The following is a 21107-nucleotide window of genomic DNA, read 5'->3' on the forward strand; positions in this document are numbered from 1 at the left end:
GATTGCTTCTTCTCATACTTTTATTCTGAAATGTACTGTGAAATGACTTGTCGGGGGAACTAGACCTGTTTAGCAAGGTCATTCCAGTGGTTGTCATTACTGAATGCTCTGATGATTTAATTTTAAACATTACTTTACCTAAGAGTTTCACGATATTGTAATAATGATTTTCTATGCTCTCTTACTGCATATTGACATTCACTTTGTCCACAGAGGCTATCTTCATTTTTCTCTACATGTTCACTTCTACGTGACAAGCTGAGAGACATTCGACTGTGTTTGAGCAAAGATACTGCCAAAAGTGGATGACGTATCCTGCCCTGACATTGGTATTTTTGCAGAGCCCTGTTCCTACAGTGCTCTGATCAGGGGAGCTGCTGATGGGCCTGGCAGACAAATCAGAGGGTAGTCATGGTTCTGTCTGCTCTTCCATTATGGCTCTTTCTCCATCTGATTGTCTCTTTCACAAAGCTCTTTGATTATTGTCAGGGCATGTGGTAAAAGGTCCACCATTTAGTTACAATATTTGACATTGTTAATTGTATCCTGACTGACTAGCTGATCTCAAGGCAGATCTCACCAACTAATTTCTCTGTTACACACTATCATTATTCTCTTCCATATGTTTTTACTGTCACTTTGAAACCTGTCTCCTCTCTTAACCCTGGATTAAAATGGTAAATTAGCCATCTACTTTTCAAAAGGGGAAAAACAACATACAATATTGAATGAGAAAATACAGGGTGTTCACTGTCTGTCACACATTTCTAGGCTGGGGCATGAAAGAAGGGGGGTTGAAGTTGAATTGTGCCATGTCTCATTTTCATGCTGACAGTGGGTTCAACCTGCCTGGAATAGACAACTACTCCAAACCCCACCACTCTCCCCCCAAACACACTAAAGAAACTAATTCTGAAAAAAAAGGAACCTGGGCCAACATCCAGAGAATGTGCATTAAAAAAAGTGACATGCCATTCTGGGGGTGTTTCATCCCCCCTGCTCAAAGCAGAGAGAGGTGGCTGTATTCCCTGCAGTAGCTGCCATGAACTGCTCACTGAGTAAGAGCTCTTAGTGTGATAGGCATGCCAGCTGGGGAGAGAATGGCTGGCTTTGCCACACACAGAGCCCTCTCCAGCATGGAATAGAAGAGGCAAGTTTTTCCCTCGCCTGTGCCCACACATTAGGTTTTTATGTTCCTGCACTTCTTGTCAACACCATGAAATCACTTCAGTTGAAAACAGTGCTCAGCAATACAAAGGGGGTTGTGTGAGGCGGATCTTGCTGAAAACCATCATAACAGTGAACTCCTGAATGAATCTTGAATAATGATGACAGTGCTAACTTCCCCTGTTATTGTAATGGTGTCTGTAACTTTCTCACAAATCATTATTCACAATTCATTCAGGATTATCCGTAATCATGGCAGCATCCAGATTCATGTAGAAGTGTTTAGAAACATATTCCATTCTTGTTTACCATAAAAGTGAATCCAAAATGACACAATACATTTTGCCATTCATTTCTATTGGCCACAAATACTCTGAAGCACAACCAAAAACAAACAGCAAGCTTGATGTAATCATTGCATGCTAGGAATATAGGACCAAATACTAAACTGTTGACTACTTTAATACACATAAGCGAATAAAATGAGGGGGGCTTTGAACAAAAAGTGCTGACATTTCTAAACGGTTCAACCGATATGGATGAAAGTACTCTCAAATTAAAGCTGACCGTCTGCACTTTAGTCCCATTCTATCATTTCAAATCCAATGTGCTGGAGTACAGAGCCAAAACAACAAAACTTTTGTCCCAATGTCCCAATACTTCTGGAGCTCACTGTATCTAATGTAGTTTTTATGGCTCTGACTCACCGTCAAGAAAGGATACTTGAATTGCATTATACAATTGATTAACAATGTGATGCACCTGCCATTACATTTAATGTCACGTCAATAGCAATGTTGCCAAAGAATGCATTGGCAAAATTGTATCATTACAAGTGCTTAACCTTGCTCAACAATAACCTATACTACACATCTAGATTGGGTGTGGGTTTTCAAACTTTTCTCATTTCAACTGTCAAAGTGTTATCCAATAACTTAAAGATCTGAACATTCTTGTTGATCAACACTACATGAGTTGGCGTACACTGGACCTGGTGCAGCTATAACATTATTGAAAACGTATATTCTGTTATGAGGAAATCCAATGCAGCTCACATACTCTTTCTGCTTTATTATTTGAGAGTGCAGTACTGACATCTAGTGCTATAATGTGATACTAATTCCCTTAGAGGACTGACAGTGCTATTGCATACTGAAATTGCATTGATAGAGTATTATGTGAAGGCTACATAATTTCTGGCCAAAAATAAACAAGACACAAATGTAATGAGCATGATATTTACTCTTTACAGTTTGACACATTAATTGAAAATGCAAATAGTAACCTAACAGGTGCCACCATATAAATTATACACCTATCATTTCAGATGATGTGTTGCTAAGCAGTCTTATCATGCACGTTCATATTATTGATATTAGTGAAATAAAACCCACACAATCAATTAACAATAGGTGTAGCAAACAGTGATAAAAAAACAATCAGCCTGGATTTATAACGCAAAGTTTTCCCCAGCAATGCCCTGACTTAGTTATTTTTTAGAGCAAACATTTATTGCCTCCTGTGGCAGTGTAAAATTAATCCATTCCACAAAAGGCTCCCCGGAGTGGAGATTTGTGGCCCCACACAATCCTGTTAACGCTCCCGAGTGGCGCAGTGGTCTAGTGCACTGCATCTCAGTGCTAGAGGTGTCACTACAGACCCTGGTTTGATCCCGGGCTGCATCAAAACCGGCTGTGATCGGGAGTCCTATAGGGCGGCGCACAATTGCCCCATTGTCGTTTGGGTCTTGTAGGCCATCAATGTACATAAGAATATGTTCTTAACTGATGTCCTGTCGCAACTATCATTAATGCGATGACAGCTATTCAAAGAATAATTACATACCACAATTCAATTATTGCACGATTAAATTAATCATAAACGTAACAATTAATTCAATAGTAATCTGGGGTACCATGGGGAAAGTTTATTTAACGCATTATCGTTTCCAGAATTAACTCAAATATCGATCAGAATATTTAAATATCATAGCCCCTCAGGGGTGTGTGCTTACTCCCTGTTCACCCATGACTGTGTGACCACGCACAACTCCAACACTATCATTAAGTTTGCTGACGACACAACGGTGGTAGGCCTGATCACTGACGATGTGACAGCCTATAGGGAGGAGGTCAGTGACTTTGCAGTGTGGTACCAGGACAACAACTTCTCCCTCAATATCAGCAAGACAAAGGAGCTGATCGTGGACAACAGGAAACAGAGTGACGAGCATGCCCCCATCCACATCAATGGGGCTGTAGTGGAGCAGGTTGAGAGTTTCAAGTTCCTCTGTGTCCACATCACTAAGGAATTAACATGGTCCACACACACCAACACAGTTGTGAAGGAGGCAAGACAACGCCTCTTCCCCCTCAGGAGGCTGAAAAGATCCTCAAAAACTGCACTATTGAGAGCATCTTAATGTGATGACTGCAATTTATCAAATAATTACCTAACACTTTTAATTATTACTCGATTAAATAAATCATGTAACAATTAACTCATTAGCAATTAAGGCACCAGGGGAATAGTTGTTTTTATTTATTTTTTATTTCACCTTTATTTAAACAAGGTAGGCCAGTTGAGAACAAGTCCTCATTTATAACTGTGACCAGGCCAAGATAGAGCAAAGCAGTGCGACACAAACAACAACACAGAGTTACACATAGGACAAACAAACGTACAGACAATAACACAGTAGAAAAGGCTATATACAGTGTGTGCAAATGTAGTAATATTAGAGAGGTAAGGAAATAAAATAGGCCATAGTAGTGTAATAATTACAATTTAGCAATTAAACACACCAAACACACTTTAACGAGTTACTATCTCCCGACTTAAACTCTAAAGATATTATAAATATCTCACATTAGTAACAGTCAATTATTAATTATTAACTCATCAGTCTCATTCTGAACGCCGTTGACTTCGTAAATCTGCACGGTTTACAACCGGTGTTAAGTCACAAAACCGTCCCAACTCCCCCCTTACTCTCTGGTGGGAGAGGGGGGGGGGGGGGGTTCTGGCTATCTGTCAGCCCTGTGCCGAGCTGATCTGGCACCTTTGATCCTCGCCAAAGAAAGAGAGTCATGACACTCTGTTTCCGCAAGGCAAGCGTTACCGATGCACGTCTGTAACCAACAGGACCCTGAACAGCATCTACCCCCGAGCCATAAGACTGCTAAATAGTTAACCAAATAGCTACCCAGACTATCTGCATTGACCCCTTTTGCAGTAACTTTTTTGACTCATCACATATGCTACTACTACTGTTTATTATCTATCCTGTTGCCTAGTCACTTTACCCCTACCTATATGTACACATCCACCTCAGTTACCTCCTACCCCTGCACATCAACTCAGTACCCCATGTATATAGCCAAGCAATCGTTATTCATTGTGTTCCTCGGCAGGGGCTCAACGCCCCTGCCAGTTCGTGGGGAGTATACCCCCATTCGGCTTGCCCAGCGCCCGTGTCTCGCCCCTAGAGGGGGAGGGGGGTTACAGACACACCTGTTCCCGCTCTTCCCCCTGGCACTCAAGGGAGCTAAGGCTGCCCTGCATTACGCACTCCTGCCACTATCATTTAAGCACAGCTGCCTTCCCTCGTCACGCGCTTCAGTGATATTGGACTCACCTGGACTCACTCAATCACATGTTTATAACCTCCCCTATATTTGTCAGTTCCCCAGATCTGTTCCCTGCTGCTGCATTGTTTGTCTTATGTCCATGTTAACCGTGATGCTGTTCCTGTCTTGTTCTATGTCTATTCCAGAATAAATGTCTGACTCCCGGTACCTGCTTATCCTGTCCGGCATCGGCCCTTACAGAACAAGTGATTGGCATGAATTTTGGGTTGACAACGAGGCTATTTTTGCTAGAATTTTACTGTCAAAATAATGTTAGGAGATTAATTTGCTTACAACCTTTCGTGTATTAATACACTTGGGGGAAGTAGGTGAGCTCAGGGTGAGCATCCCCTTCCAGAGAGACATCAGGGACTATAACATACTCTGTTTCACAGAATCATGGCTTTCTCTGGATATACTGTCCCCGGCCATAGAGCCAGCTGGGTTCGAGGGTACATCAAGCAGAGAGGAATAAAGAACTCTCCCTGGGAAAAATAAAGAGGGTGTATGTTTCATGATTAACTACTCGTGGTAGCGTATAGGAACTCACATCCTTTTGTTCACCCGACCTAGAATACCTCACAATCAAATGCAGACCACATTACCTCCCGAGATAATTATCAAACAGGCAAAACATCAGTGCAGAGACAAAGTAGAGTTGCAATTCAACAGCTCAGACACCAGACATATGTGGCAGGGACTCCAGACAGTCACAGACAGCTTTGAGGAAAACACAGTGCCACTCCCATGGACCGTGAGCTCTCGTTCTCCATGGCCGATGTGAGTATGACATTTAAGCGTGTTAGCCCTCGCAAGGCTGCAGGCCCAGAAGGCATCCTTAGCCAACTCCTCAGAGAATGTGCAGACCAGCTGGCTGGAGTGTTTACATACATATGTGTCTGACCAGCTCAAATCGGTCTTATGTAGCAAAATTTGAAGTTATGATTTTTACATTGGATAAAAGTAGAGACTCAGAGCTACAAAATGGTATATCATACAATACAAATGATGGGAAAGTAATTTTGCTTTGAAAGTTGATAAACCTGTAAACTCACTTCTAAGAAAATGGCCTTTGAATATTTTGGTATTTCCACTGGAGAGCCCTTTTTTGTCCACACCCATTCAGCATCGTTGATTAGAATGTACTAACAGCAGCAGTCAAGCACCCAAGCTAACTTGCCGGCAACTTCCAGACATCAAAATGAGAGAGAACAGCTCACTGAACATTAATCGCCCTAGCAGAGCTGGTTAGGCTGTTATGTTATCCAGAGTGTTGGTGACTGCAACTGTGCTGTCAGATTGTCCGTTCGTAAATTCAGAGCGTTTCACGTTCAGAGCATTCGTAAATTCATCATTTATTCTGCGCTCTCTGGCACACTCAGATGAGAGTGCTCTGAAATCAGAGTAGATAGCCAGACTGAATTTATGAATGCACCCGAAATGGTTACTTGCGTAGTGGAGATAGCTAGCTATCTAGGTAAACAATGAACCATAATCATAACTCATGACGTTACTACCCTGCATGAATCTGCAGGTAGCTAGCCAACCAGGTTCAATGTTAGCTAGATAACATTAGGCTATAGCTAGAAAAGTAAGTTACTCTTTCTGTCAACATTAGAAACATGTAACATCTGATAATGTAGCTAGCCAGACTATCTTACCAGTATAGATAATTTTAAGTTTGTAATTTTCTATTTAACCTTTAGTTAACTTTATTTTATTTTAATCATTGGACGTGTCTCCTGTTGGATGCCATGATTGCCCTTAGTTTTAAGATGTAACACGGAAACTATCATTCTCAAATTCCACTGATTTTAAAACTCAGTTCTCCAGAAAGTGGAGCAACACTTATGTAGTTTTAATACACAATACATTTTGAAAAAAGCCACTTTAGACAGGATTACCTAGACATACTCATGAGCTCAAATAGACCGAAGTATGCTATATGGCAGACCAATCTGAACTCATCTCTCGTCATGTCCAGCCCACTCATTAGCTCAGTCAATCATGGAAGGTTGCTCACTTTTTCTTAGGCTAAACAAACTAGGCTCGTTTAAATGTAACAATTTTATTCATATTTACAGATATCTGTAGGTAACAAGGAGAACCAATCTCCAGTGTCTTTAAACAAAGGATTTAGTATTCATTGCATTAGTATTTTTGTACAAGCAAGCAGTAAATGAACTGGAGACAGATATTTTGCGCCATGTATATCTTGATGTCTGTTGCATGAAAGCAAAATGTGCCTTTGAATACATTCTCTCATCTGTGATTTATCATGAACATCCAGGAGGATGGACTTTGCTATAAAATGCCTTGGCTTAGTCCTGCTGGTTGGGCTCTCAACGAATCACCTCGTTGACAAGCTCCATTACTGCAGTAATTAAAAAATAAGGTTTATTGTTTCGAAGAAATTTAAAAGTCTCTCTTTTTGATTTCAATAATTACACAACTGCATGACCACGCATGTCTCCAACTCAATCATCAAGTTTGCAACCGACAAACAGTGGTAGGCCTGATTACCAAAGATGACAAGATAGGTTGCCGACCCCTGCTGTAAGCTTTTTTTTGTGGAGTGCCAATTAAGAGTGTATCCTAACATTTAATCCTAGGGTTAGGGTTATCACCAATTTATTTTAAGAATGTGAAATGTCAGAATAATAGTAGAGAGAATTATTTATTTCAAATTTTATTAATTTCATCACATTCCCAGTGGGTCAAAAGTTTACATGCACTCAATTAGTATTTGGTAGCATTGCCTTTAAATTGTTTAACTTGGGTCAAACGTTTCAAGTACCCTTCCACAAGCTTCCCACAATAAGTTGGGTGAATTTTGGCCCATTTCCTCTGACAGAGCTGGTGTAACTGTTTCAGGTTTGCAGGTCTCCTTGCTAACACGAGCTTGTTCAGTTCTGCCCACAAATTTTCTATGGGATTGAGGTCAGGGCTTTGTGATGGCCATTCCAATACTGTGACTTTGTCAATGTCCATTTGAAAGTCCCATTTGCGACCAAGCTTTAACTTCATGACTGATGTCTTGAGATGTTGCTTCAATATATCCACATAATTTTCCTCCCTCATGATGCCATCTATTTTGTGAAGTGTACCAGTCCCTCCTGCAGCAAAACACCCGCACAACATGATGCTGCCACCCCCTGTGCTTCACGGTTGGGATGGTGTTCATCGACTTGACAACCTCCCCCTTTTTCCTCCAAACATAACAATGGTGATTATTATTATTATAATATTTTTGTTTCATCAGACCAGAGGACATTTCTCCAAAAAGCACGATCTTTGTCCCCATGTGCAGTTGCAAACCGTAGTCTGACATTTTTATGGCGGTTTTGGAGCAGTGGCTTCTTTCTTGCTGAGCGGCCTTTCAGGTTATGTTGATAGAAAACTTGTTTTACTGTGGATATGGATACCTTTGTACCTGTTTCCTCCAGCATCTTCACAAGGTCCTTTGCTGTTGTTCTGGGATTGATTTGCACTTTTCGCTCCAAAGTACATTAATCTATAAGAGACAGAACGCGTCTCCTTCCCGAGCAGTATGACGGCTGCGTGGGGTCCCATGGTGTTTATACTTGGGTACTATTGTTTGTACAGATGAACGTGTACCTTCAGGAATTTGGAAATTGCTCCCAAGGATGAACCAGACTTGTGGAGGTCTACAATTATTTTCTGTGGTCTTGGCTGATTTCTTTTGATTTTCCCATGATGTCAAGCAAAAGGCACTGAGTTTGAAGGCTTGTTATGGCAAGCCTAAATAAGTTCAGGAGTAAAGATTTGCTTAACAAGTCATATAATAAGTTGCATAGACTGACTCTGTGTGCCACAATAACATGATTTTTGAATGACTACCTCATCTCTGTACCCCACATATACAATTATTTCAAACACAGATTCAACCACAAAGACCAGGGAGGTTTTCCAATGTCTGGCAAAGAAGGGCACCTATTGGTAGATGGGTAAAAAACATTTTTAAAGCAGGCATTGAATATCTCTTTGAGCATGGTGAAGTTATTAATTACACTTTGTATGGTGTATCAACACATCCAGTCACTACAAAGATACAGGCGTCATTCATTACTCAGTTGCCGGAGAGGAAGGAAACCCCTCAGGGATTTTACCAATGAGCCAATGGTGACTTTAAAACAGTTTGAGTTTAATGGCTTTGATGGGAGAAAGCTGAGGATTCTCTTAAATGATGTTGGATGCTGCTTATGGTAGAGAAATTAACATTTAATTATCTGGCCACAGCTCTGGTGGACATTCCTGCAGTCAGCATGCCAATTGCACGTTCCCTCAACTTGAGACATCTGTGGCATTGGGTTGTGTGGCAAAACTGAACATTTTACCTTGGTATTTTATTGTCCCCCAGCACAAGGTGCACATGTGTACTGATAATGCTGTTTATTCAGCTTCTTGATATGCCACTCCTGCCAGGTGGATGGATTATTTTGGCAAATGAGATATGTTCACTAACAGGCATGTAATACAATTTGTGCACAACATTTTAGAGAAATAAGCTGTTTGTGCATATGGAACATTCCTGGGATCTTTTATTTCAGCTCATGAAACATGGGACCAACACTTTACATGTTGCATTTATATTATTATTCAGTGTAAATTAAGATATGTACCATGGGCCTACATACTGAATGTTGTGTTATTTCCAAGGTTTGCAAACATTTCAAAGGAGGAAAATCTATCCTGACTGATAATTAATTAATAAATAATCTATCCTGACTGCAAATTAAGGCAAATTTGTTCAACATGAGAAAAGACACCTACCGGTACATACAAAGATTATGTTTTCTACAGCGCTACCTATAGGCCAAATCGGTGCCGTTATTTTTTGGCCATGTCTAGTTTGTTCCGAATTAGAAAAAAGATGCCAAACTATGCTTGAGTTATTTGAACATGTCAAGGGGGGGGGGGGGAATAATTCACAGAATAAGAATAGGTTTCAGAGCTTCACAATAGATTTCATATATACATTTTTTTTACTATGATGATTATTGCATCCATTGAACAGTGATCGCTGAACCACTCATTCCTGAACAGAAACCGATGAAATGAAACTGAGTGAACATGGTAGAGTTGACCCTTGTCACGTGACGATGGGAAGGGAGGCTCTTATGTTTACACATCAATGCGTGCAAGAGCAGTTGCGAACTGTATAATCTAGCATCATTTAAATGTTTCGCGTTCTTTTCTTTATAAAGCTGAAATCGCAACTTTGCAAATCGAAAAATTAAAGCGTGCAAAAGGGTAACGACGTGACCGAGAGATTCAAGACCGTAGTTTTGCACTCATAGTGTTGCAGCTAACGTTACCCAGCTAGCATTACATTAGCTTAGGTGTCATGGACGAGCTAGCTGTTGAAGTCAGGGGGACGAGTGGGGCTTTTTACAAGGTGGGTTGGTAACGTTAGCTAGATGCTAGTTCTAGTATTTGAATGCGTTTCTGTTGTACAACGGTGTCTAATAAATATGTTGCGTTTGAGTCCGTCAGTAAGCTATCTTGCTACAGCTAGCTAGCTAGGGGGTAACGCGTCAGGCCCAGACAGCACAGGCTTATTCTGCCAGACGTGCAGCCAATGCTAGCTAACAACACATCTGAAGTTGGTTCAATAAGGCCATGAATAATTTGAGTTTCGTGCTGTTGGTGGTATTTGTTATTTCGTCGAGTAACGTTAGTTTCAGCTGTTGGCTAGTTAATATTGTAACGTTAATAAGACTTGCTATCTAGCAACAGTCAATGAGATTAAAATCTATTTGGCTTTGACCTCTTGTTGGCTCAATGACTGTCTGCTTCATGTCTTGTTTTTTTGTCAACCCTTTTCTCATTTTAGGGATATTTGAAGGATGTTCATGAAAGTGCTGTCACCGTGTCCTTTGAAAACAAGTGAGTGTTTGGTTTCCGGCAACATAAGCCAATTAGCTAACGTTAGCTAGCTAGCGTTCAAATCTAATGTGGCCTATTCAGCTAGCCAACTAGTTAGCTACTGTAACTAGTTGGTAGTTACAGTAGTTAGATAAATAGCAACGCAGTATGCTACTTTGAATCAGACCCAGGCATTGAGTAATAGTTAACCACCATGGACTGACTACATGTCTACTATAATTAGTTGTACTTGCAAATAACAATTGGTAACTTCTCTTTTAATTTAACTATAGTGTGTGTGCACCGCACACTTGTTCAGTCGTTGATTAATTTCCCCTTGTGAAGTGCCCTGGTTTCATTTGTTTATTTCTATTCTTTCAGTTGGCAGCCAGAACGTCAAATTCCCTTCCATGATGTTCGATTTCCTCCACCCACAGGTTTTCAGAAAGAGATAAACGAGAGTGATGAAGTTGAGGTATGTGCTGTAAGTAATGGATAAGGACTTCCCTCCCACTGGTCAATGTCAATTAAACCCAATACTTTGCTGATTGCTAGTAGGCTAGGATATACAATGGCAGCTCGATAGTTATGTTTCTTGAAAGCAGAAGGGAACTGCTGTTTTGTGTTCTTTCTGTTTGGTTATTCACAGGGGTTTGGTGAATGTGTATCGCAAACAATTGAAATGGATATCAGTGAGAAATAACTCAACAAGATGTACTTAATTAATCAAATATTATCCACTGTTCTATCCACAGGTTTATTCTAGGGCTAATGATAAAGAGCCATGTGGGTGGTGGCTGGCGAAGGTCCGGATGGTGAAGGGAGAGGTAAGTCCAATGCAGCGGTTCAAGCGAGAGTTTGCATTAATTTATTATTATTATGTAGCTATTGTAATCTTATCATGATGATCCCCATGTAAGTCTCTTCTTCTCAGTTTTATGTCATAGAGTATGCAGCTTGTGATGCCACGCTCAATGAAATAGTCACATTAGATAGGTTACGGCCTGTCAACCCAAACAAGACAGCTACAAAAAACTCCTTCCTGAAAATTCACCTAGACGTCCCAGAGGACTTACTGCAAATGTAAGTAGGCCTATTCTTCAAGGCTTTTTCAAGTAAAGTACTAGAGTTATGTGGTCATTGCTGCCGTATGTGTGACTATTGGTTTTGAGGCTATTACTATTAGACTATTACTATTGGGCCAAAACTGTTTTCTGTTCATAGGTGTTTGAAAGACTCTCATAAAGATTTTAAGAAGGCAGTGGGAGCATTCAATGTCACTTATGACTCAGACAAAAGACAGCTTGTTATTCTGGTATGTTCAATTCTTTTTCTGGCTTCTAAAAGTTTCACACCTCAGTCCCTGTTAGGTATTGTTTCATACAGTTCCCGCATAATTTCTCTGATTTTAGTCTGTGAACGAGATTACAACCAAAAGGGCGCAGATGCTGAGCGACATGCATTTCCGGAGCCTGCGCACCAAGCTGTCCCTAATGCAGAGGAACGAGGAGGCTAGCCGCCAACTGGAGGTACTTAAAGTTTAAGCACACTCGCAAGTCAAACACATTAGCTAGATTTCCATCCAATTGGTGACAGATTTTCATGCAAATATTCTAAAATCTGCATAACAATATGCGCACAATATTTCATTGCATTTTCAACTCTACTGATGGTTTTCTCACACGTGTTTATATATCGAGTGTGCCCACTTAGGTATTGGCGCGTATAGCCTACATGAGATTATTATTATGGAGAAATATTATTTGTATTTGTGAAACGGCAGCCAATAAGACCCTCAATATTTATTGGAAAGGAGTTTCAAGCTCATCACCTTGTACTTTCACCACCTTCTGAAGTCCGTCATCATTGATTTCATCTGTAGCCTAATAAACTTCATGCTTTCCAGACTGGTCATAGTGGGAGGATCACACAAGTCCCCAAGTTTACTTTGCTATGATGGTTATTATATAAATATTTACTCATAAAAGCATTTCCACTGACATTTCTCGCGTAATTCATTTTACTAACACAAAGATCCTACCTTGTCTAGCGTATTATTTTCTTTAAGTCTACCAAAATACTTTCTGTTTCCATCAGGCCTGTCATGACATTTTCTTTTATCCGACATGTACTTTACTCGCATAAAAAGATTGAAACGAAATCTGTTTATTGTTGCATATTAAGACAAAGCCATGTTAGCGTTGTTAACCTCAATAGGCTCTGTCTCTGCATGAGGTGAACTATGGTTAAGCTATGCGTGGGGTTATGGTTTGTGTGCAGAGCTCTCGGCAGCTGGCATCTAGGTTCCATGAGCAGTTTGTGGTCCGAGATGACCTGATGGGGCTGGCCATCGGGACCCATGGTGCCAACATCCAGCAGGCCAGGAAAGTACCTGGGGTCACCACCATAGACCTGGACGAAGAGACCTGCACCTTCCACATCTATGGCGAGGTAGGGAGCTCACCAGCACAAATATGGAAGCTCACAAACCTCTACTCACAAGCTATATTTACTTGGTCATACTAGGGATAGACATGCATGTATTTTATCTCCTCTGGGTATGATTCAATTGCAGGATCAAGAGGCAGTGCGCAAGGCTAGGAGCTTCTTGGAATTTTCTGAAGATGTCATCAAAGTACCAAGGAATTTAGTGGGTAAAGTAGAAAATGATAAAATTGTGTTCTGTTTGAAAAGTCATTAACTCAGTCTCCATTTTATCATCATTCATAATCTATTACCACATCTCCTTTGCCAGGGAAAGTCATTGGAAAAAATGGGAAGTTGATCCAGGAAGTAGTGGATAAATCTGGTGTTGTTCGAGTTCGGATCGAGGCTGAGAACGACAAGAAGCCACCTCCAGTGGATGAGGTAAGTGGCTAGAATCAAATGAACTCTGTATTCACTTTAATTGGTTTCTACTGATGACTTTGGAGCCACTCTGTCCTCATTAGATCCTGTCTATTTATTTCTCTTACAGGGCATGGTGCCATTTGTCTTTGTGGGTACAAAGGAAAGCATTTCCAATGCTAAAGTACTGTTAGACTATCATCTCAACTATCTGAAGGTTAGAAGCTTTCCCCTATTGCTTTGCTGAAATTTGCAACACGCTTATGTTCCTTTTTATGGATGTTAAGATAAATGCCACTTAGCAGAAGCTTTCATTATCAGGGGTTTGTTTACCTTTCTATTGACTGTTGACTTCATCAGAATGATAGGTTCTGCCTAACATTCACTATTAGATATATAGGTTACTTTTAAAGAAGTAAGTTATTGAATACAGTCATGATACAGACACACTGTGTCTCCATGTAGGAAGTGGACCAGCTGCGCATGGAGCGGCTGCAGATAGATGAGCAACTAAGGCAGATTGGGGGAGGAGGCCCCAGGGCCCCGGGGACTGGACGGCCTGACAACAAGATCTTCATTGTAGACAACGGTGGCCTAGGCATGATGGGCATGGGCTCCCAGAGAGGAGGGAAGCCGTTCAGCAGGGGAGGAGGAGGCCGTGGACGACGTGGTGGTCCCTCTTTTACCTCCGGTATGTAACTGGAAAGAGTGTGGAGCCTGTATCAGCATGTACAAATGGAACAGTAGGCTATGTCCAGAAGGCACTGATTGTCTATGTTTTACTGTATGTTCATACGCAACAAGTTCAGCCTATATGGAACCTTATTTCCTTATTTTTTTTTCACAGTACTATGGCTGTATGGGACTGAGTGGAACTTGGTAAATTGGTGATTATTTACAGGATAACTAATTATCGCTCTCACCAGGCACCAACTCTGAGGCTTCCAATGCGTCTGAGACTGAGTCGGACCACAAGGACGAGCTGAGTGACTGGTCTCTGGCCCCCACTGACGAGCTGACAGGGGGCTTCCCCAAACGACCCGATACACGCAAGAGAGGGGGAGGAGGGCCTCGCGGACGGGGAGGGAGAGGAAGAGGAGGCTTCAAAGGTCTACTATCCATATTCGAACTAGCCTATCTATTGTTACTTTAATACCCCTACTGTGCAAGGGCCCCCGTTTCACTGTCTGTATATAAATGCATCCGTTGCCTTAGGGTTTTAGGTACTGCTGTATGAGTCAGAGTAATGATACTATCATTCTGCCATAATAACATTTTGAGATCCTGTATATTACCTTGTCTGTATCTGTAGCTGAAGACATCCAGTGGACTGAGTCACGTTCACGGAATACCAGAGACCCTAAGCTAAGGCCTCAGGAAGATTCTTTGCAGGTGAGGAATTCCAGCAGCACCAGCTGTTCTTTGTTCCTGGCAGCAGTCTCAGTTGCTGTGTCATAACACTACCAGTAGATGTCACCATGTACCGTTTCAAGACCTCTGGGAAATTTAGAAAATAATACAATTTGCGCTTTGTAGGAACTTGATTTTGTCATTTGGTCATAAAATGAGCCATTTTGGTCACACAACAGGAGCCGTTTTGCAACTTAGTCAATCACCTCTGACAGAGGCTTAACAGGTAGCAGATAATGGATCCTATCAGATATTTATGTAGTTAGTGCTGTATACTAACTATTGTACAATTTATGCTCCCCGCATATACAAACCACGAAGACTGCCCGGATGCAAGATAGTTATTTTGATGACTCACACGGTGAGTCTACTGTAGCCTACTGTACATGGTAAGCTGGTACACGGCTGAGGATTTTTCTACAATATTCATAAAATTGACACAATTACAATCTTTATAGAATTTTTTTTTAATTACATACATTTATTTCAGTGAACAGTATCAAGCCAGCAGCAGAGGAAACAAAGTTAATTATCTCCTCTAACTCTACCCAGTTTTATCTTTCGGCTCTCACTGTCTAGCTGGCTAACTTTAGGATATTTACTAGCCCATACCAGAGAGAAACTTTGCTATGTTATTGACATATGGCAGTACACAAACAAAATCTAGCTCACTTATTTTGTGAGGCGGGGGAGAATAGCTGGCTATAGCAAGCCAATGTTAGCTGATGACTCTTCAACAAGAAGCCACTGTGACAACATTTATCCTACGATCAAAAAAATAATATTTCCCATTGAATAAAATCCACAATTCACAGTTCCAAAGAAAGCCTATCTCTGGGACTTCACCAAAATGACCCCAGATCTGCGATCAGATCCATGACCAAAGCGTCGAATTTCAATTTAGCCCGCAGGCAGGCTCTATAGAAAACTCCCCTGGCGCCACAGACACACACACAGAGAGCCCAAATGCAGACAGCCAGCAGCTCCCAAAACACAATTAATGCGGCAATCTCCATAAATAGACAACTTTCCCATTGAGCACAATCCACCCCTCTAAATAAACCTGCCTCCTTTCTCCAAAATTTCACCAGCTCCACGATCGAATACATCGTAGATAGCCCGCCATCCACACACAGACCCCACATCTGTCCCAGCCTCGGCTCTATACAGAAACATTGACTTCCATCGCGACTCTATTCCCATAGGCTTGTACTTTCTATGACATCACCAGCAGTTAGCTTTCTACAGCTGGTAGACATTCGGTTACTTTGACGTTAATCAGTGTTATTTAGGTGGAAGACGTGAACTTAATGCGGTAGCTCTTCAAATCAAATTTATATTTATATAACATCAGCTGATATCTCAAAGTGCTGTACAGAAACCCAGCCTAAAACCCCAAACAGCAAGCAATGCAGGTGTAGAAGCTCTTTCACTTACACAGTGAAGCCCTGATAATGCTCTGTCTCTACTGGTGCTGCTGGCTGTTCGGGATATTTTATAAGCCACGTTGTTGGTAGGGACAGTATCCACTTTGGAAAAGCAACGTTTTGCTGAACCCTCCTTCCGTTGTTGATGGCCATGGAAGTTCTCAAGTCCTGAAATGTGCCCTGCAGATTGACGAAGAGATGCCCAATTCAACCTTGTCATTCTCACAAATGTTTTTCACTTTTTACAAAGTGTTTCATTTGCGTGGCCATAGAGGCATAGCAAGTGTTTCCACGCCCTACTACTACACAAAGCTTGGCCATCTTGATGAATTAAAATGCAATTGTTAGTTCGCTCCATACTACTAACCCGCAAGTTTATTTTTATTTTTTACCCACGAGTAGATGAAGGGTGAGCTTGGATTTTTATTTCCTCACTGTGGAGCTGACATTGTGTGATTGTTTCCAAAGTTAGTGCTGATTTGGAGAACCTCAAACCCAACTTTTAGGGCAATATTACAGTATTATACAAATGTATTCCAAAGTTTGTGATTTGTGAATGTCTCCTTGGGGTGTTCTAATAGTCATATTTGCATTTCTGGCATTGAGAAATAGTTCCTTTATGCCCTTTTTAATTTAAATTGGGGAGACGTGAACAAAAGTTTGAGCTCCGACCATTGGGTTTTTCACCACATGACTGACACGCAATTGATAGAAGTGCCGATTTAATGATCATCTGTGGCGTGTGCAAATGTACAGTGATAGCACATTAGCCGACTATTCTCCAGGAGAATCTAATATAAATGCATCTGGCTGGCGGACAGACTGCTCCAAACTCTAATTCACCTGTAAGTGACGCTACTCCGTTGTCCTGCATCTCCCCAATCTACCAGCTCATATAGTATTCTCTGGTCCCACAGATCCGAGTGGACAGTAACAATGAGAGGAGTGTGCATGCTGCAGCCAGAGGTCCCCCTGGCCCCGCAGGCGACGGAATTGTCCCCGGAGCAAACCGACAGAGACCCATCAAAGAGCGACCTATCAAGAAGGAGAAGCAGGAGGGCCCTAGTGGTGAATCCACTGCTGTGCCCCCGGTGGTGGTGAACGGGGTGTCGTAGATGGGGCCGAGGCACCCTCGTCTTTCTCACACACACACACACACACACACACACACAGATCTCTTTCACACACACACACCACGCCATCAATCCAGAAGCTTCTTCATTAGAGACACGTTAGGCCAAAGAGGACAGGTCAGGGCTGAAATTAAGCACACTTTGGACAAAGCAACTCCGACAGCATCAGTGGCAGGTGGATGGGGTTTTGGGTGGGTTACTGTGTACAGGGAAGGAGCCATCTACGCTTTTAGATGTTAACGGGAGAAGGAAAACTGAGACTGCAGTCTTTTTCTAATTGACATTGTTGACAACTACCTATCAGATGATTAAAAGCTGTGGGGAGAAAATGTTTAAAACAAAAAGAGGGGCCACCATGATGAATCTGAATTTCTAAAAGGATATGGTTTTCTATCACTTGTTCGTGTACAGTACTAGCCTTTTCTCCGGCTAGAGGGTTGGATTGTTTGGTCCTTCCTGCCTTCTCTTTCCATCATGATGTGTTTATGGAGCCGTGTGTCACAGTGGAATATAGAACTCATTACCATGTGAGGTCACGGCTGCATCATTAGCAAAAAAATAAATAATAACCCTCCTCTCTGATCTGTGCCTTTATCTCGTGTGGACAGTATCACAAATAGAAGTCAATCAGGGAAGAAGACGACATTGGAAAACAGTAATGGGTTTTACTCATGTAGTGAACACACAGCTCACCTTCCAAAAAAAAATGAAAAGTTTGTCTTTTTAACCTTGCGATGCATGTAGGCTACGTCCTTTATCATTGGTTTCGACATTGGCGACAGTCAGCAATCTTGAGTTTTCCAAAGCGTTGCTTGGTTTCTGTTTCCTAGTGCTGAATATTGCTTGAATAGGGATGATGATTTTTGTAGCCAATGATAAAGCATTTCTCTTTTTTAAATGGTGGAATGACCATGAATTCAATATCTATCTTACCATAGGATCACAGTGGAGAAAGATGCTGTGAGTTTATTTGTGTGAATTTCTATTCAAGTCTCAACAAATTCATGTCATTTCACACTGGCTACATTTAATGGAGACTATTAGATTCAGATAGGACTCCATATCGTCAACACTGTACAGTACCTTATGACAGAAGCACTTATATATGGACCTTTTAACATGAACTATGTCGAACTGGGGAGTGATATTGAGCACATGGTCCTTTTGCCATACATTGACCAACAATCACTTTCCCTGTTGGTTTTTCATTTAAAAGTGTCAATGGGAAGACTGGTACACACACCTCTCTCCAACCCTAATATATTGTTCATAAGATATTGACAATTGGTCATTAGATTGTAAATTATATAAAGGGGGTGCATACTGTATAATCTCATTTGTTTAAAATACTTTTTTGCTATTTTGGATTGAACTTCAAATGTGCACTTATCATTCTTTTTGGTTTATTTGCAACTACTAAATAATATGAACCATAATAAACGATGATGTGATGAGATTTCTTCAGCAGGTGAATCACATGAATGCTGTCAACAATATTACCAAGTTTAGATAACCCTATAGGTAACTCTGAGTCTCATGTACCTTTGTCGTATGGAGGATGAAGTTTAGTCCCATGTTATAACCATATGTCTTATATTGGATCAGTGCTTGTGCATTAAAACTTTAGTTTACAGTTGAAGAAGAAAAAAAATACTGTGAGGGTATTCCTAGTGTCTTGTTTAAATAATTTTTGTTTTCTTGTTTACACTCTAAATTGCAACATTGGATGATGTACAGCCAATGGGCATCAGTGAACAGCTGTCTGAGCATCTCTTGTGTTGCTGTTTTTTGCCAATGTCCAATGAGGAAAATTGTCTTTCAGCAGGCTAACAGCCACTGCTCTCCCCAGCGTTAACAGTCTAATTGAACTGGACCCAGTCTGACTCAGTCTTTGGGATTTTATATAAATTAGATAAGTATGATGATGAAATTACATAGACATTAATTGAATATTTTGTACTAATAGCGGAGGGGTGGGATAAGCAAAAAAAAGCTTTTTAAAACAGAAAATGACGGCAGGTTTAGCCCAGTTTAATGGTGCAGACTTGGAGGGATGTTTGATCAGATCGTTATGAACGGCCTGAGCAATGTGGGCCATGGTCTCTTCAGAATGGCACCATCCATCTGGGACTTTATCTAACCCTGCCTGGGGCATAAATGGTTTACTCAGTATTTGAATGACATTCATCTATCTGACGCAGACCGTAAACTGACAAGATGTTGCAGATCAGCTCACAGTCTACTCTGTTGTCAAGGTCAAGTCACAGTGTTGCCAAACAGACTGTTTTCTAGTTATTTATTTTGGGAACGTATACGATTCAAGAAAAATACAATTGTAAAACATTTCGTCTTGCACACATTGTAGGGTGTTGTGTTTTGAAAGCAGAACTGAAACCAGAAATACTGTAGATAGTGAACCAACTGGGTAGACTGACCTTGTATGTTACACCACTTTGGGCAATATTTTCTTTGTACATATTAGTGGAACAGATTGGGCTTTATGTTGACATTGTCTGGTTATAGTGCAATATATTTTGTATGCAAGCAGTTTCAATAAATAAAGGTTGATCTTCCTCTGCTACTTTAGAGTATTTTATTTATTTTGAGCTCTACATATAAAACGTTGGTGGCTATGGATTGGGCAACAATTATCAGGAAAGTTACATTGTTGTACCTGTATTTCATCCAAGAACAGTAGCTGCAAATATGTAATGATACTTTGAACCCCTGACTATGAAAAGCTGTCTAATTTTAGAATATTAAAGTGTTGCACCCTCTAGCCATCATTATTATCTGACCCTGCTGGTCGTCTATGTACGTTTGAATGTATTGTAAAACAATCTGGCCTTAATGGTCACGTACTCTTAAATCTCTACCTGGTATAGCCAGAAGAGGACTGGTCAATTTCTTCCTGGGTTCCTGCCTTCTCAGAAGTTTTTCCTAGCAACTTTGCTTCTGCCTCTGCATTGCTTGCTCGTTGGGTTTTTAGGCTAGGTATCTGTAAAGAACCTTGTGACAACTGCTGATGTAAAAAGGGCTTTATAAAATACTTGTGATTGATTGATTGATTGTTTCTTTCCCAAAGGAAACCTGACAAAGAACCATGGAGAAGGAGATGAAGGACTGTGGCCTGTTGTGAAAAACCCTCCCCAAAAAGGCAAAAAAGTAGTAGATGTGCTTTCTCCTGGAAGGCTTATGTTCCACATAGGAATGAAGAGGATTAAGTATGTAATTAAGGATTTTGTACGATACAGTACACCTAAATATAGGACACATTTCAGTACCACTGGTACGTATAGTAGCTAGGTCATTTATTTGAAGAGCGCCAATGGGAGTCTCTTTTTTGACCACGTGGTGGAGCCCTGGCACAGACTTAGTCCAATCCAATTAGCCTTGTGCCAAAAATTGGTTGTTGCACATTGAGCAGTCATGACATGAACTCAAGAATCGCAACTTCTGCAAAAGATATATGTCGATTATACTGAGCACAAATCAAAGAGGGCCCACACTCTTTCTCTGTCTCTCTCTCTCTCTCTCTCTCTCTCTCTCTCTCTCTCTCTCTCTCTCTCATATATATATATATATATATATATATATATATATAT

General features: G+C 40.9%; 1 protein-coding gene and 1 long non-coding RNA gene across 3 annotated transcripts in view; one reads left to right on the forward strand and one right to left on the reverse strand.

Annotated features, from left to right (window-relative positions):
* The window catches only part of LOC149978235 (uncharacterized), a 1155107-nt gene that overhangs the window by 819894 nt on the left and 314106 nt on the right, over positions 1-21107 (reverse strand). The window lies entirely within an intron of this gene.
* On the forward strand, positions 9726-20083 carry LOC110488545 (fragile X messenger ribonucleoprotein 1 homolog B). Of its 2 annotated transcripts, none has more exons than XM_021560780.3 (15): positions 9726-10215; positions 10654-10706; positions 11067-11160; positions 11441-11512; positions 11620-11768; positions 11910-12000; positions 12098-12214; positions 12966-13136; positions 13261-13339; positions 13441-13553; positions 13663-13749; positions 13998-14223; positions 14459-14641; positions 14845-14924; positions 17287-20083. In XM_021560780.3, exons 1-15 carry the CDS (start codon positions 10165-10167, stop codon positions 17482-17484), a joined length of 1764 nt encoding a protein of 587 aa, XP_021416455.3. In that variant the 5' UTR covers positions 9726-10164; the 3' UTR covers positions 17485-20083. The 2 variants fall into 2 exon arrangements, with proteins under 2 accessions (XP_021416455.3, XP_021416453.3); XM_021560778.3 differs by having other exon boundaries at positions 9883-10215; positions 11067-11169.

Source organism: Oncorhynchus mykiss, chromosome 14 (genome assembly GCF_057628025.1).
Source record: "Oncorhynchus mykiss isolate SJ-2025 chromosome 14, ASM5762802v1, whole genome shotgun sequence".
Lineage (NCBI taxonomy): Eukaryota > Metazoa > Chordata > Actinopteri > Salmoniformes > Salmonidae > Oncorhynchus > Oncorhynchus mykiss.